Source organism: Vanessa atalanta, chromosome 2, assembly GCF_905147765.1.
Source record: "Vanessa atalanta chromosome 2, ilVanAtal1.2, whole genome shotgun sequence".
NCBI lineage: Eukaryota > Metazoa > Arthropoda > Insecta > Lepidoptera > Nymphalidae > Vanessa > Vanessa atalanta.
The window spans coordinates 11,640,684-11,657,207 of NC_061872.1; the positions used below are offsets into that span (position 1 = coordinate 11,640,684).

At 34.2% G+C, this 16,524-nt stretch overlaps 1 protein-coding gene across 8 annotated transcripts in view; it reads left to right on the forward strand.

Annotated features, from left to right (window-relative positions):
- LOC125069971 (rab GTPase-activating protein 1-like) overlaps positions 1-15,744 on the forward strand; it is a 33,021-nt gene extending 17,277 nt beyond the window's left edge. For 7 of the 8 annotated variants that reach the window (XM_047679615.1, XM_047679633.1, XM_047679625.1 and 4 more), the window contains 19 exons: positions 2,450-2,631; positions 2,787-2,912; positions 3,178-3,276; positions 4,023-4,183; positions 4,692-4,794; positions 5,138-5,300; positions 5,629-5,719; positions 5,873-6,017; positions 6,756-6,944; positions 7,222-7,347; positions 7,682-7,792; positions 7,982-8,112; positions 8,635-8,756; positions 8,913-9,016; positions 9,518-9,628; positions 10,091-10,151; positions 10,649-10,782; positions 11,006-11,099; positions 13,574-15,744. In XM_047679615.1, the coding sequence (XP_047535571.1) occupies positions 2,450-2,631; positions 2,787-2,912; positions 3,178-3,276; positions 4,023-4,183; positions 4,692-4,794; positions 5,138-5,300; positions 5,629-5,719; positions 5,873-6,017; positions 6,756-6,944; positions 7,222-7,347; positions 7,682-7,792; positions 7,982-8,112; positions 8,635-8,756; positions 8,913-9,016; positions 9,518-9,628; positions 10,091-10,151; positions 10,649-10,782; positions 11,006-11,099; positions 13,574-13,878 (2,558 nt within the window). In that variant the 3' untranslated portion in view covers positions 13,879-15,744. Of the gene's footprint in view, positions 1-2,449; positions 2,632-2,786; positions 2,913-3,177; positions 3,277-4,022; positions 4,184-4,691; positions 4,795-5,137; positions 5,301-5,628; positions 5,720-5,872; positions 6,018-6,755; positions 6,945-7,221; positions 7,348-7,681; positions 7,793-7,981; positions 8,113-8,634; positions 8,757-8,912; positions 9,017-9,517; positions 9,629-10,090; positions 10,152-10,648; positions 10,783-11,005; positions 11,100-12,471; positions 12,503-13,573 lie in introns of all 8 variants that reach the window. The other variant, XM_047679643.1, reaches the window with a different exon arrangement.
- The last annotated feature ends 780 nt before the right edge of the window (positions 15,745-16,524 follow it).

Sequence of the window (16,524 nt, forward strand, 5' to 3'; positions counted from 1 at the left end):
TGTGATATATTATATTTGCTAAATTCATTTCTTTTACTATACATTTATAAATAGATATATAAAGTTGTATTTAATACTTACATCGAAATGATCTTCACAGAAATAAATTGTGGAATTAGTTGACAAAATAAGAGCATCTTGCCTCCATGCCATTTTTAACCACTTTATTCGTATTTATTTATTGTTTGGTACGTATATGAATAATTTGTCTGGCGTTTTTATCGTTGTACTTTCACATTGGGGCACCATACAGTATTTATAATACGAGGAATTCATTATTTATTAAAAAACACAATTGACTGTCATACACAAACACGGCTGTTTCGCGAGGTATGACGTCATTCAAGACGCCATGACAATCTTGGCCTTTTTCGCGGTCAATTTCAAGTTCATTTCTAAAAACTCAAAATACTAACATAAAAAACCTATTTTTCTTAAAATAGTATATTTTTGGGGTGAAATAGATGCTAAGCTATAGTTTTAAACTAATTTCCAAATTTTGTCAACTAGCCTATTATACGGCGTTATTTATAAACGTTCTTTACTGGGTGTTCAGTAATACACTGATTTCTCCCTTTCTGACATCACCGATTTGTCATTCGAATGAACGAGACACGGTATTGTTTATCAAATCAAATCAAATCAAATTTCGGTGATTGCTTTGTTTATATATATTTCTATGAGATATTGAATTTATTTGTTCAACGTCAAACTATAGTTCGTTGTAGTTTACGCCCACATAGCTGCTCATAATTATTCGTATTAAGAGGATGTGTCAGTTACGATAATGTGTCTGGGAATTAAATCATTTCACGTCATTAACGTATGTTCATGTAATTTTATTTAATCAAATGTTGTTATAATTTTTAACTTCAAATATTCGTATTTTTTTTTATTTATTTATGTTAATGGTTTATGGGTTCAAACCCGGTATTGAAACATTAAAACGCTGTTACACTCCTGTACCTCTTATTATAATTAGTAACGACCTGACGATGTACTCATTCCAAAGATGTGCTGTCATCTATGAAGTCATTAGGAATAGATATACATATGTAATCGAATCAGTGACAATCATAATATAAACACGAGATATAAAGATAGATAGATAAACTTATAACGCAAAGATTCCGATTGCACTTATAAAATTGGGACAAGGTATCCGTTTCTATAGTACAATTACGATATATTATATTTTAAAAAACACTTTATTTTATTAAATAATTTTTTTTTATTGATGATAAAAAGGCGCGGAATTAATACTTGTTAATTATCATCGTACAGGATTTATAAATGTAAATTTTTAATGAATTAACATACCTATTACGATCGAAGGAGTAATTTTAAACAGTCCTTAAGTAACTAGTAAGTACTAACAGTTTTTGATTAATATATTGTTATTTATAAATTAATTAAAATTAATCCACTTAACTTTTTATATCCATTTTAATCTTATTTCGAAGTTCCGATACTAATTTTGTCCACGCTTAAAACGTTTGCGTATCCAAAATGAATATCAAAGATTATTTAAGATTTCGACCAATGATATCGCGTTAATTCAATTTCCAAGTTGTTTATTAGTACTAAACATATATAAAAAAGGTTATATAAATCATTCGTATTCGAAAAAATTTAACATTTCTTAGTTTGAAATATCTTGTCTTGTAATATGACGACATTGTCATTCATCATTGACCGTAAGATTACAAAAATCGTTACGACTACAATCTGACGAGATAGATCTGTCGAAATATTGTGAACTGTGAAATATGATTGTAATTTAACGCATTATTTTTCGCTATATATATCACCGTAAGGTGACATATACATTAAATTAGTTTTCTGTACCCTAGGCGACGTGTCTGCAATATTTCATAATGTACTGTGTACTATTAATAGTTCTTGATTAGTATATATTTTGTTATAATACAACACTATTCCACTTAACTACTTATATCCAGTGGCGTAGCTAGGTGGACAAGGGCCCCGGTGCATAGAAAAAGAAACGGGCCCTCAACCCCTCTTCAACTTATATTGCCCTTCAAAACTATAGATAGCAATAAGAATAGGATACAGGATACATTGAGATTAACTTATCATTAGTAGGCTAAATCCATATGTCATCTCTATTCAAAGCTTAGGTTAGAGGGCCCCCCTGAGCTCCGGGGCCCTGGTGCACTGCACCACCTGGCCCTACGATAGCTACGCCACTGCTTATATCCACTTCGATTTTACTTCTAAAATTCGGACAACAGTTTCAACGTTATAAAAGTAATTTTTTCGCAAATCCGTATTGAACAGCAAAGATTATTCAAGCTCTCGACCAATGGTATCGCGTTCATTCGATGTCAAATTTTGTTCATTTGGCTTTTGTCTCCTTAGGGTTGGAAAAGAGTAAAGGATGTTCTATGATTAAGTGTAAATTTAAGTAATGATGTTTTTTCTTCAGGTTGCTTCGCTAAGGCGTTTGAGCGTATACCGCGTTCGATGGCGTCGTCTCTGGTGGGAGACTTGAGTGCAGCGCCATCTATGACGGGCTCCCTAACTGAGGGTCTTGGGCCCGCTGCGCCACCCATGCAGCTGATGCACGTTCTCGAGTGCACTGTGGACATCAAGGAGACTGATGCTAAGGTTGGAAAAAAATTGTTTGATTAATATGTATTATATGCCATATAAAGCTATATCTTCATCAATTACTATACTTGGTGGTATCGCTTTGTGCAAGCCGGTCTGGCTAGGTGCCACCCACTAATCAACAGTAATTTATAATATACGTTTTTTTACAGGGTACATTCAGCCATGTGCCGAAAGAACGTCTCGGCTATAAGTTGCGCGGTGGTATCGATAAACAAGTGACCATCAACGTGACGCAGGTCACTAACAACGTGCAGGCGGAACCGGATGACCCACAGGTGAATACTGAAATTAAGATTAAAGAATATCAATACCCATTACCTTACTTTCAAATGAGTGAAAAACACTCAATGTATCAAAATATTAAAAAAAAAAACATATTTCTTTTTATGTCCGTGCTGCCAAACCCTTGGCAAGTTGTGCAGCGGAAGTGCCAATGGTTTTCTTTCTATGTTTGTCTTGCAATATAAACTTTATATATACCCATATAGCGAGTATTTTATAGATTAGAACTGTTTTGTATATTGTTGAATTTGTTTTCAGTCATCCTACACAGGAGGTTTGTACATAGAGAGGTGTTTTGGGATTCTCCTCGCACCCGGACGGAGTGTTAAACATTCGGACATGCAGTTGCTTGAAATGGTATGTATTGGAATCTCGTAAGAATCAATTTAATGTGACCGTTCTCGAAGGCGTGTTAGTAAAGGCGTTCTAAAAAGTATGCATGTATAATTGTATGTTTGTATGTATTTAAGTTCAACACAAGGAATTATTTATATTTCGCGAGAATAATTTTGGGAAAATTTAACTCGCTTTCTGCTTATTAATTATATCTCTGCATAAAAATAATCGTAAAAACATAAATCTTAAATAATAAACAAACTAATCATGACCAAAATCCACACTAACAAACAATAAACAAAGTCCCGCGAGCATCGACGCAAGTTTGCCGACGACACCGCGCGTGTCTCAGTTCCAAACGCATTTTATTTTATCTCCAGCCTTTAGACTAACATCTGCACCCAATATGCCAACGAGAGACATATCGCATATCTCAATAAAACATCGACATAATTCAGATTTTGAAAAAAATAATGCTTATTGTAAAATAGTGGCTCAATCCTAAAGGGTGAAATTACAAAACATTTTTTTGTGATTCTGATGAACGAAAATACCTTTTTCTTTACTACAACGAAAAGAGGTTGCATATTTAAGACATACATGTTGTTTAAATTTTGTCTTACGATTATTAGTTACAATTCTAATTGCTATCAATTTCATAATTATTTAGTAATAATGAAATATAAATTAGCACAAGTTAGTGATTTTGATTCCGGGGAGTAGGTGATTAAGAGTGGGTCGATATAATGGGTCCCGTCCGCGCGCAGGTGAGCGGCTCGTCGGGCGGCTCGGGCTGCTCGGTGTGCGCGCTGTGGAACGCGGGCGAGTCGGCGCTGGCCGCCTTCAACGTGGCCAGCGGGGACGGCGCGCCCGCCTACATGTCGCTCGCGCTCGACCTCGTCATACGCGGCATCCGCGACCCGCTGCGGTGCGTAGCCTCGCCACAACCCCCTCCCCCCCTGTCCCGTCCCGTTCCGTCCTCCACCGCTCCCCAGGGCACTACTTTGCCCCTAATTGTCGAAGCCGAACTGGCAATCGTGGCTCTTATCGTTTCCTCGTTTATCTATAAGAACTTGTGCATTTACCGTATTTGTAAATATTTGTTACGATAGAGCTGCAACAGGCGTGAAATGGAATTTATATTGATGATATTGGTACTATTTTAAATAACTAACAAATGAGCTAAGGCCCGCTCTCCCTTTGAGGAGAAGGTCAAATATATAATAAACGTGTGGTAGAATTTCGTTGAAATTAGACACATGCAGGTTTACTCACGATGTTTTTCTTCACGTCAAAATTCAGTTGAACCCGCGATCATATGTAAAGATGTACGCGTTCTAACCTCTTGGCAATCTCAGCTTGAAAATATTATAAGCTGACCAATTCATCGTTATCCATAACAGCTACAGAAATAAATTTACAACTTTCATTTACAGATTAGTAATCGAAACACCAGTCAAAGTATATCCACCAGCGGAACGATTTTGGTACTACTCCAAGCGACCACTCGTACAACAGTTCTATATAAACTTGAGAGAGGTAAACGTCTATCTTCAATACCTTTAATCATTGTTAATTTCTTCTATATTATAGTCAAAGATACAATAAGGAATAAAGATCCTAACTTATGCTAATCTTTGCCTTATGTTCGATCTTCGGATAAGATTCCAAAATTTTGTGAGACTATTTCTTATATAAAATTTGACTTGTAAAAACAATTAATCTATTGAGTTATCAAGTACATCTTTAACTACGGGTTGTTGTTTAAATCACACATTACACATTTCAATTGAATCTTATGAGTCAAGAAAAATGTCCGGATGTTCGAACAATTTTTCGAATATCACACTGCCCAATGCAAGTTACAACAATATATTTCCAGTCGGTAGACTCTCTGGGCCAGCTACAGTACGAAGTGGCCAGCGTGGAGACGTCGGGGGAGCTGGACCGGTCGCGGCTGAACCTGCCGCTGTCGCTGTCCAGTCTGTTGCCGTCGCCGCTTTCCGCCGCGCCTGCGCCGCCCTCGCCCTCGGAGCCCGACTCCGGTAAACATTACTATCAAATTGCTTTAAGTGCACAAATTGAAATGATTTTTGAAATAGAATATATGAATCTCATCTTTATCTAAGTTTCTATCTAGGACCACTCTTTTGTGCATAATTAGTGCTTATAAGACATTTTGGGCTCGATCGTTAACGGAACCCGGCTAAGGATTTCCGTATTGGCTTCACTGAATGTAAGCTCTAAATCCTATACTGATATTTGACCAGTCGGGATTAGAGTTGTCTCATTTGATATGCCATCTAGGAATTTGCCTGTTTATTAAAAGTCAAACTATTTCGATTATAACCAAATTTAAAATGTCCTTCGCAGATGGCGATGAACCGCTTCTAAGTGGGACCGGTGAGGTGTCTAAAGATTGTGGCGTAGACGTACTTGAGAATTGGGCACAGGTCCTCAGAAAGTAAGTGTTTTGTCACATACCTATATTATTTGTATTTTCAGTAATTATTCATTAGTAAGTACATAATTTTAAGCTACAAAATAATATTCGATCACCGCGTGTTTCACATATTTCGCCAATATGGAATTATTAAACGCTTCCACTACTCCACAGCTGGATCGGACCCCGCCCTCGCGCTCTCAGTCAGCTCGTGCGCGTGGGAGTGCCGGAAGCGCTCCGAGGCGAGGTGTGGCTGAGGCTGGCCGGCGTCGACCAGAACGATAAGCTCATGGAGACGTACCGTACGCTCATCAGTAAGGTACGAATATACGGTTATTTATAACGGCATAATAGGCTATTTCACAATGCGAAAAATAAATTGTCAATTATTGTAATCAGTATATATTATGAGTTTAAAAATGGTTATTTATTAACGAAAGTTGAAAATAATAATTAATATATTCAAAAATCCATAAATAAAATTGCATTTTTTAAACGCTTATCAAGTCACACAAAACGCTCCTGATTGGTCGGGTTTATGATGACATCACTTGTTTGTTAACCTCGTTTGCCTACTGTATGTGGATTATATGTGCCACAGATTATAATACAGGATAGTCACGTTACCGATCCCATTGCAGCGCTATATTGTCAAAGTAGCGTTTTCACGCGCTATTTAAATATGGAATTATTAATTTGATATTTTTCAACAAATATGTACTAGAATAAAAAAAAAACAACTTTTACTGGGTTCCTTAACCTCTACTTAATAATATAAAATGGATTTTAAAAACCAGTCAAATAGCCTATTATAAATGGATCGTATTTACGATTTGCTAATACAGAAGTCTACATAGTCGATAAAAGGTAGTAGTTGTTCGGTAACGTAAAAGATCTGATTGGTTCAATTTGATTCGATTTATTTAAAAAAAAACACAACCGACTATTTTAAAATAAAAATCTATATACCTACATATATTGTATCGAAATTAAACAATAAATGTAATTTCGAACTACGACGGCCACGCGTACTCAATCGGAGCACATTGCGCCGCAGGACTGCCCGTTCGAGGCGGTGATCCAGCGCGACATCGCGCGCACGTTCCCGGCGCACGACTTCTTCCGCGAGGCGGGCGGGCTGGGGCAGGACTCGCTGCTGCGCATGGCGCGCGCCTACGCCGTGTACGACGTGGAGGTGGGCTACTGCCAGGGCCTCAGCTTCCTCGCCGCCACGCTGCTGCTGCACGTGAGTGTCGTCTCCGCTACCTTACTGCTCACTCACTCGCGCTGCTAGCGCTGAACTCATTTCGAAATGGTTACTTTACGAAGTTCGTTATTGGGGAGGAATTTTGGATGCAAATTCAGGTAAAACTTCAAGACCAATTTGGTCGCGATTTCACTTCATCATGACATTATTTGGTTAAATAAATAACTTACCTGAAGCAGCTTAAAATGTTAAAATTTAAAAGATAGATTTAAATTATAAAAAATCCTTGCTCAACCCAAATGACTTAATTCTACAGATGCCAGAAGAGCAAGCATTTTGTCTGCTGGTTCGTTTGATGTATGGATATGGATTACGAGAGTTGTACAAGGATGGTTTCGAAGCACTATATATGAGGTTGCACCAGTTGGACAGATTAATGGAAGTAAGTTAATTGGTTACTAAGTTTTTTACCGTTCATTCTTATTCTTCATAGTTGGCTTCACTTAAAATAACAATATGATGGTCGAAAATAGTATTTTTTCATGATTTTCTAAAATACATGACATTCAACTTTACTAAGAATTATTTGACAAAGGTATTTAATACCTGCAGATCTTGAGTCATATTATTAATAACAAGCGGATATAAGTCTGATCTTTAAAAATGTTAAAAGTTTAAAATATATTTTATATTTTTATAGGCAGGTATATGAAAATAATACTTTTTGATCCTTCGAGCCGGATTTATATATTAATGAGACGCTGTTTTTCTTAAAGGAACAACTGAACGACTTACGTGCACACTTTCAAGAATTGGGCGTTGAACCTCACATGTTCGCGTCGCAATGGTTCCTTACAGTATTCACTGCTCGGTTTCCTCTGCCGTTGGTAAGTTATGAAAGGAAAAAAAAAACTTATAAAATATTATTAATCGATAAACGACCGAACATTGTTACCAAAAAATTTTTAAGCTAATGTTCTTTTCGATGTATTTCTGTGATATATTATAGCGAGTGTAATATAACAGTTAATTTGCGATGTTTGAAAATATAGTAATAAAATTAAATTCCTTCATAGGTCTATCACATCCTGGACGTATTTCTGCTACAAGGAATGGACACCCTCTTCCAAGTTTCGTTGGCACTGTTGAGTCGTGCACGAAAGGATCTCTTGCAACACGACTTTGAAGGTGTACTCAAATATTTCAGGTATTTTAATTAATATTATATCAGTTTCTTAATATGTTTCAAATAATGAAAACCAATTGAAAACATTCAAGTACGTAAATGTCTTCAGACTATATATCGGATATGTTTTTTTGGTAACTAATTTCAGTTTCATAGTATGTTTGGTAATAATGTAATGTTTAATTTATTGTTGGAAATAGTGATTATTAGTTCAATGTTATATATTTATTTATTAAGAACACTTTTGCGGGTTTCAATTTTAAATGTTGGCGTTTAGTTTATTTTTATTTCAATATCTTAACTTTATAAGATTTACAAGCATACAACAAAAAATATGTTATTGAGAAAGTTAAAATCACTTTACTTGATGCGTAAAGTGTCTGTTTTATCAAAATAAATTTATTGATAAAGCAGATTAAACTTATAGCCAATTGACTTCTCTGTTATCTTTAAGTTATGTTATTTTCATATATGTACGTGGCTAAAAATGATGAATGATCTAAAAACGATTTTCGTATGTTTAAACTTATTTTTTTTAAATAGAGTAACATTACCAAAGAAATGTCGCGCCGAGGAAGCTTCACGACAGATAGTGAAACTAGCTTGCAGTATTAAAGTCAAAAGGCTACAGAAGTATCAACTGGAATACGAGAAGTTTATCAAAGGTACGTAATACATACACCAAAATATACATCTACGTTATATGCCAATTTTATTACGTGCGTAAAATTCAACAACAATATTTAATTGTATATTATTTCGATAATAACAACACTGTTGTGTTATATAAAAAATTAAGCCTTCTTAATTTTCTACTACAGAATCGGCGGAAAAAGAAAAGATCAATGTGGAACTGGAAAGATTAAAAGTTATAAATACACAACTTCAACAAGAAAAAGATATGTTCGAAAGTCAACTTAAACAGGTGATTTTATTACTGATTATTATTTAACTATTTTGTAATATAACTAGTTGTTTGATATCAGAGTATTACATAGCAATTTTCAGTAAAAGTAAAATATTAATAATTTCATATTTTCTTACCCATATATGTGTATTGTGTATATTTATTAAGCACTAGTTACCACTCGCGGCTTCGCTGGTGTTAGGCATAAAAAAGTAGCTCATGTTCTTCTTTAGGGTTCAAGCTTGCTTCGTACTAAATTTTATCAAATTCGGTTCAGTGGTTCAGTGAAGGAGCAACAGACAGACAGACCTTATTTTATTATTATTTTAATTCTTTTAATATCAAAGATTATGTACAATAGGTGTAATATAAAATAATCTTGTAGCGATTTATATGTTTGATTTTATTTTTACGATGTTACTGAAATGTTTGTAATGTTAAATATCAGTTATATTTTATAAGATAGAGTAAATCGATCCAAACACAGACAAAATTTAATGAGATGAATTCGTGTTCAAGACTCGAAGTAACTTGGAGGAGGCGCAGAGGGAGTCGGTGCACTACGCGGCGGTCGCGCGGGACTACCGGGAGATATGTGCGCGGCTCGACAAACAGCTGCATCAGATGCAGGCGAGTGGCAAATTCAATTCATTGCTATAACTCGTATCGAATTTAGTCAGTAGTAGGTAGTAAGACCTCGTTTTTATGCATTAGGATTTTTTTATTTTATTTATATAAATAATCTTTTTAATTATCTTTCGCTAGTTAATAATATGACGCTTGATTACAAGATTATATAGATGATAAAAAAGCGTGGCGTTAATGCTTGTTGACTTCCAGGCAGGAGACATAACATACATATATAGTTGTATTTAACTAACATGACTGTATTTTTAGATGTTGAAAAAGAGTAACTACTGAGTTTCTTGCCGGTTCTTCTCGTTAGAATCTACATTCCGAACCGGTGGCAGCTTTACTTTAAATAGTTCGTTAAATGACGATTCAAAAGTGCTTGTAAAGCCTACTTGAATAAAGTATATTTTGATTTGATTTGATTAATAAATAATAATAATAAAATTTCTTTCTTTTCAGGACTGTGTGAATAGCTGCGTCAGCTGCAGCGTGAAGTTAGCACAGAAGGACAATAAAGAGGGTATATATTTTTATTTTGTATTAATTGTTTATAATAAATATATGTAATTATATTTTATTAAAAAATAAGGTACATTGTACACGACAAAATAATAGCACGGATAAGGTCCAGAACCAATCAAGATGACATGATAGGCAGAAACCGTGTGAGTGTGTGAGTGGGCATGCGTGTGTTGCTACTTGCGAGAGTCTTTGTCAACTTGTACTTTAGTATAATATATGTCGTACATTCCACTCTCAAACTTCTGACTGTGTGTAAATACATCGGTACACGTCTGTACACTGTAGTAAATGTGTGCCAACAGTTTCTCCTTAAATAGTTAAGGAGAAACTGTTGGCACTTGTCTCTCGCGCGGATAAGTACACTAGCTGAAAAGGAACGACCTTTTCAAATTAAATTCCGCGATACAAATATTGCTCGTTTGCCATAGAAAACTAAGTGATTCATACGATAATAAAACGAATACCTAACAATACTTAACCTCTAACCAATCACAGAGCCTGAGCCGAAGGGGGAGGAGAAGGAGAGCTCGAGCGACACGGAGGCGCGCCTGAAGCAGCGCGTGCGGGACCTCGAGCTGGAGCTCGCGCAGGTCAAGCTGGCGCACGTGCAGGCGCAGTGCAGCAACCAGGTGGGCGATTAGTACTCACCATCGCTTATAGATCGACATCGTTACAAGTGTGAGACCACTCTTCTCACTGTCAGTACGTCTCTAAAAATGTTCCCAAAGCTATAAAGGAACAATAAATAGTACCTCCCCAGTAGTAGTAGTAGCCAGCCTTCCTCAAACTTCACTTCCGAGAGTTCTTCGTCTCGGGAAACATTCGATATGCTTGACCGGTACCGCCTCGCAGGAGCTGAGCCACCAGCTGAACGCGGCGCTGAGCGAGATGCAGGCGGCCATGAACCAGAAGCAGTCGGTGACGCCGTGGCTGGTGCGCACGCTGGGTAAGCGCTCCCCCCCCGCCCGCTACTCCCGCGCCGAGAGCGCCCTCATAGCCGTGGCGCTCTTCGCCTGCGACTATGCGGCCTTTGCTGCTTTCTTACTCTTCTTCCTTTTATCCGTTCGACATACTTTTTAACACGAATACTATTATCATTTGATATTTGAATGATTCTCTTTTTATCATAAATATAAGATCACATAAAATATTTTTTTAGTGTTTATAATACACACACGAAGTTTGGTCTGTGTCGTTTTCGATTAAAAGCCAGGAACATTTGTTGCATGCATGTGATGAACTGTTCCTGGTAATATTTATGTACCCGCGGCTTTGGCTTTCGTCAACATCGAGAGTTAACATTATTACGTCACAATCTTTCGGAAGTGCATTTTAAAAAATCGCTGTTAAAATAAAATAAAAATTGTACATTTTCAATATTATTACTGAAATATAGTATTTGAATTTAAAAAAATGATAATTGATTCTCATTCAAATAGTCAACCGATGAAAACATTTCCATTACACTTCACAGCAAAGGTGCTATAAAATCCACAAAAACACATTGCACCTACTAAGGGAAATCACTGATTTGTCACATCCTTTACTAATACGATTAACGCACTATACATCCGCACTGAGTGAGTTTTCCTAACACAATAACATTGTTTTTAACTACAGTAGCAGACATATGTACATTGTTGATACAATAACTTAATTGAATAATCTTTAACATTGAATTGAATAGTTCCAAATGTTTCTAACACCTGTAAAATGATGTATTCTTTACAAAATTACCGATTCCCCGTCAATTAGTGACGCTCCATTTCACGAATCGAATTGTTAGGGAACGAAATACTCGTACCTTATTGGTCGATGCGCGCGGCTAGAGATAAGCGAGACGAATCCGGCATGTAAGACAATCTTAAGAAATGAATTGGCCATATAAGGTCACGCGCATTGGCCAATGATCACACAAACTGAGCTCATTTCGTGGAATGGACTTAAGATAACTCACCATGCTTTGGTTTTTAATTTTTGTGCGCACTGTACTCATCATGAGGTCGCGTTTATGGCTTACAACGCTACTTTAAACGTTTGTACATTACAACATACCGCATAACATACACTTAAGGCATGTCACATTTATGACCATTACAAAAACCTATGATTATCTCATTTTAAATTTCGAATAATTATATTCTAGATACATATACAGACATTAAAAAAAAACAATAATTAATTATTGAAATAACACGAATGTATTTTTCTGTTGATTTATCGATTATGTTAATATATAATCGATTTTAATATATTGTAATCGATGGGTACCGTTGACTTTCCCAGTAATAAGAATTGAACTTGTCTCTTTTTTGTAGGTCATTAAAACCCTGTTTAATGTTGATTCAGGTGAATACATATTAGTAAATTATTGTAAGCTTATTCTGTATGTCTGTAATATAAAAACCAGTATCATAGGCATGTGTACTCCGTCCTAGACGCCTGAATGATGATGAGAATTAGTTCGTTGTACAAATCGTTACCTAATGACTAATCATTTCATTAATTTGTGAAGTATATTTGATCTCATTAATTACTCGCATGGTTTCTGTATTTGTGTTGTTCCTTATCTTTTAACGATTGAAGGCAAAATGTAAACAAAACTCTAATAGCTATCTTAAGTATTTTATTTGGTAACAGTATTTTATACTAACATTCGTATGGTATTAAGTATTATTTTTAATGCAATAAGTCTTCCAAAATGTTAAATGATCGTTTCTATATAGTTAACTATTTTTCGTTTTAGCGAAAAATTTAGTTACAAACAAAGTTTAGACTCTATATACAATTAGTGATAAAACTTTGGAAAATATTGGTACATGATATTTTGAAATATTTTTATGATAATAATTCTATTCTGTGCCATGTTGTCGTGTGATATTAACGTATTAATGAAAATAAACATATTTTGTGTTAAATAATTTAAGAGATTATCCCTTTCCTGTGTAAAAAAAAAAGCAATATTATATACAATGCTAGAGGAAAGCCCTCCTCAGCAGGAAAGCAGTGGGTTAACAGACTGTTGCATACTTAACTTCAATTCATGTTGTTTGATTTAATTAGAAGAAAATAATTAAACAAATGACAACTTTGTTTACATTATGTCCAACTTCGCTCGAATGTATTCATTGACATTTTATAACGCATGCTTTTCATTATTTGTTACATTTTATTTTATTGAATAAATAAAAATCCGTAGTTCGATGGCGTGTGTTGATTATTTTCACCTCTGTATGCTTAACATTCCTCTCATCTTAGATCTAGTATTTAGAGTTATTGTTTTTAGCTATACAATATAAATTATCATACAATGTTTTAACACTTTTACACATATTTCTCGATATTAATAATGTGTTATTGTGTTTGATATAATTTTTAAATAGAAACAATCAATTTATCTGTAACCATTTTGCCTCTAAGGTTCCATCATGGAAGCTGCGCAAAACCGACCATCATTCCAAACCTACCTTCCAAATTTAAATCAAGAGCAACAATCGCCGTCGCTTCATAGACAGGGTTCTTTTTCGAACACACAGGGACAGAGTCACGCAAATCTCGATAGACGTGTGTCCGAACCGTACAGTCCGGATGTTGTCAGAAGGAAGAAGGATCTCAACGCGAAAAGACACTCGATGCTCGTCGAATCGAATCTCAGCAAAGAGGCGAAAGATCTAAATCGAAGGAGTCACGACGTGACGATTGTAAAGAACCTGTCGATGGGTTGACAGAAACGTTCCATTTTTAAATATTGGTTGGTTTGAATTCGAGCGTTGCGTTCGCTGCTTTGTGTATAAATTATGTTCCCATTGATATTATCTGTGGTCTTAATGTGTATGCAGTTGTGAGGAGATTGAATGGTTAGATTTAAAGTGCACATAACTATTACTAGTCAGTATGGTATATAATCAGAGTTTATCTATGAACGTATCTTTTTGGAAAATTAAAAATCTTGCCATTTTCCCATTCCATATAAGCGTGGTTGAAACTTTTCGATTTAACATTTTAATTTTCGATAAAAATACCCGTAATAAAAATAACATATTTTATCTTTATGCTTTAAGAACTTTTTCGTTGCTTATGATTTTATTTTAGAACATATCTATTAAAAAAAAAAAAAATTATAATGAAAGTAGGCCTACGAAATTTAAAAAGTGTTTAGCTTCGCTGCTGGACGGCGGTTATATTAAAAAAATATAATTATTATTAAGCAATATTTTGAAATCTCGAATACTCAAAAAATATAATTTCAATATACCAAGTCGCCATACATTGCGTTGCGTTATAAAGCTTTATCGTAAGCCATAGTGCGAGTGCCTTTTGATTGGATAAGTTTATTATAATATTATCATAGGCATTGCAAAGGGTGGTATTACATAAAACCACTTAAATCGAATGAATATTCATATATTTCTAAATATAAGTTTCCATCACAAAACCGTTTTAACATATTATGTAAAGCAATATTTATCGTCTGCATTTCAAGGTCAAGTGCTCGAATTCTTATTGGTCAATCGAGTTGATTATAACTCCCCCCTCTTCAATGCCCTGCAAAACTGTGAAGTTGCTCTTGCTATATTCGCTCTGAATATACTGGACCCAATACAGTTTATCATCCCTTATCATCTAAAAGAGCTGATTTTTTAGGTTTATTTACGAGAAGTGAATAGTCTAATGCGTTGTCAGATCTGTTATGTCGGTTCTGTTAAGAGTGGAGAGTTGAGATCGTTGCTAATAAAATCACCAGGGCCTAGACCTTCGAACGAGTCGAAAAGATACAAGTTCCAATTTTTTACATACATGCCTGTTTTTTGCCATATTGATTGACATTTATTATTGCTCGTTAAGGTGGTAAATCATCGAAGCATTATTGATCTACTGATTACGGATTATTTCTATCATAAAAATAATTATCTAAATCGAACTGGGATTTTCCGAGATGTAAACGTTCAATCAATAAAAAAATACAAACTCAAGAGTTCATGTAAATTTAATTTAGATATGTATTAGATTTCTTAAACCAGTAAATAGCAGCAGCTATAGACACTAGCTGCTTAAAGCGTTTCCACCGTCGTTAAAAGCAGTAGCATGGCCACGTGTATATTTAAGTGCTGTAGGTCCGTGTTTTATACTTTCTTTATTTTTTTAAATTGGACCAGTAATAGGTCAGATTTTCGCATTTAAACAAAAATATTTTAATGCTTGATATAAATCAACAGGCTTAAGGAAAACATTTATTTAATTATTTTGAATAAAAGACATACAACTTGACGCTTACTTTTTTACGGAAGGAGAAATTAATGTATTTCTTTAATATTGGCGTCTCTCTCTCCTCTCTCTCTTTCTCTCTCTCTGTCTCTCACTCTATCGTACTGCCTCTCCCTCTCTCTTGTCGAGCATATTTTATATGAGATTACAATAATATTCATTTGCTTTAATTTATTTTATCAGTATGGCACTATATATATTCTGTTGAATTAGTCAAATTATCACATAGATATAAATCCTAATATAATAAATAAATCTTTTTTATATAGGTAGTTATTTTATTAATTGAATTCAAAATTCACAAAATGAAAATTACGCATATTATTCTGAAGGAATTTATTTATTATATATTAAACGAATAATAATAATTATTAATATAATTTGTTTCTTTTCCATTTACAATATGTGCCATTAATAAAAAAAATGTTTCATTGTTATCAAAATATTAATATATCGACCAAAAGTCATTGCAATATTTCAAATATATCTAATTAAATTAAAAATATATCATTTGACATATCTGTATATTTTATCAATAATTATTTATTTTATTATTATATAAATAATTATATTATCATTTAAAGATTAAATAAAATATTTGCCTCTTCAAAACTTAAATATTATGTATTTGTAATTAAGCTAAATAATAAGTCGATATTTATAAATAATTATATATATGTATTGAATATCTAAACGAGCTGGTTACCGGGACTGCACTAGGTTTAGCCACTGACGAGCTATCCTATCACCTATTTAAAGCGATTTCACGCCCCTTAAACTCCATACTCTTAAATTTACTGTCGTTTAAAAAATCACATAAACACATTGTTCTCTTAACATTAATACCGATTTATATTTACAATAATTATGTTAATTTATCTTGTGCTATAATAATTTAATATATAATTAAAATATAAGAGATTATATCACTCGCTTGACAATAATATGTTTAAAATGAGTGTCTAAATAAATATTTCCTTATTTTGTATTAAAATTAACAGTTTTATTTTTGTTTATTTATTTGATTGATTTATAAATATTAGTGTTTGTTTATATTATGAGAATGTGAATTGTATTTATTTTTGATCTCCAATATATGAAAAAAA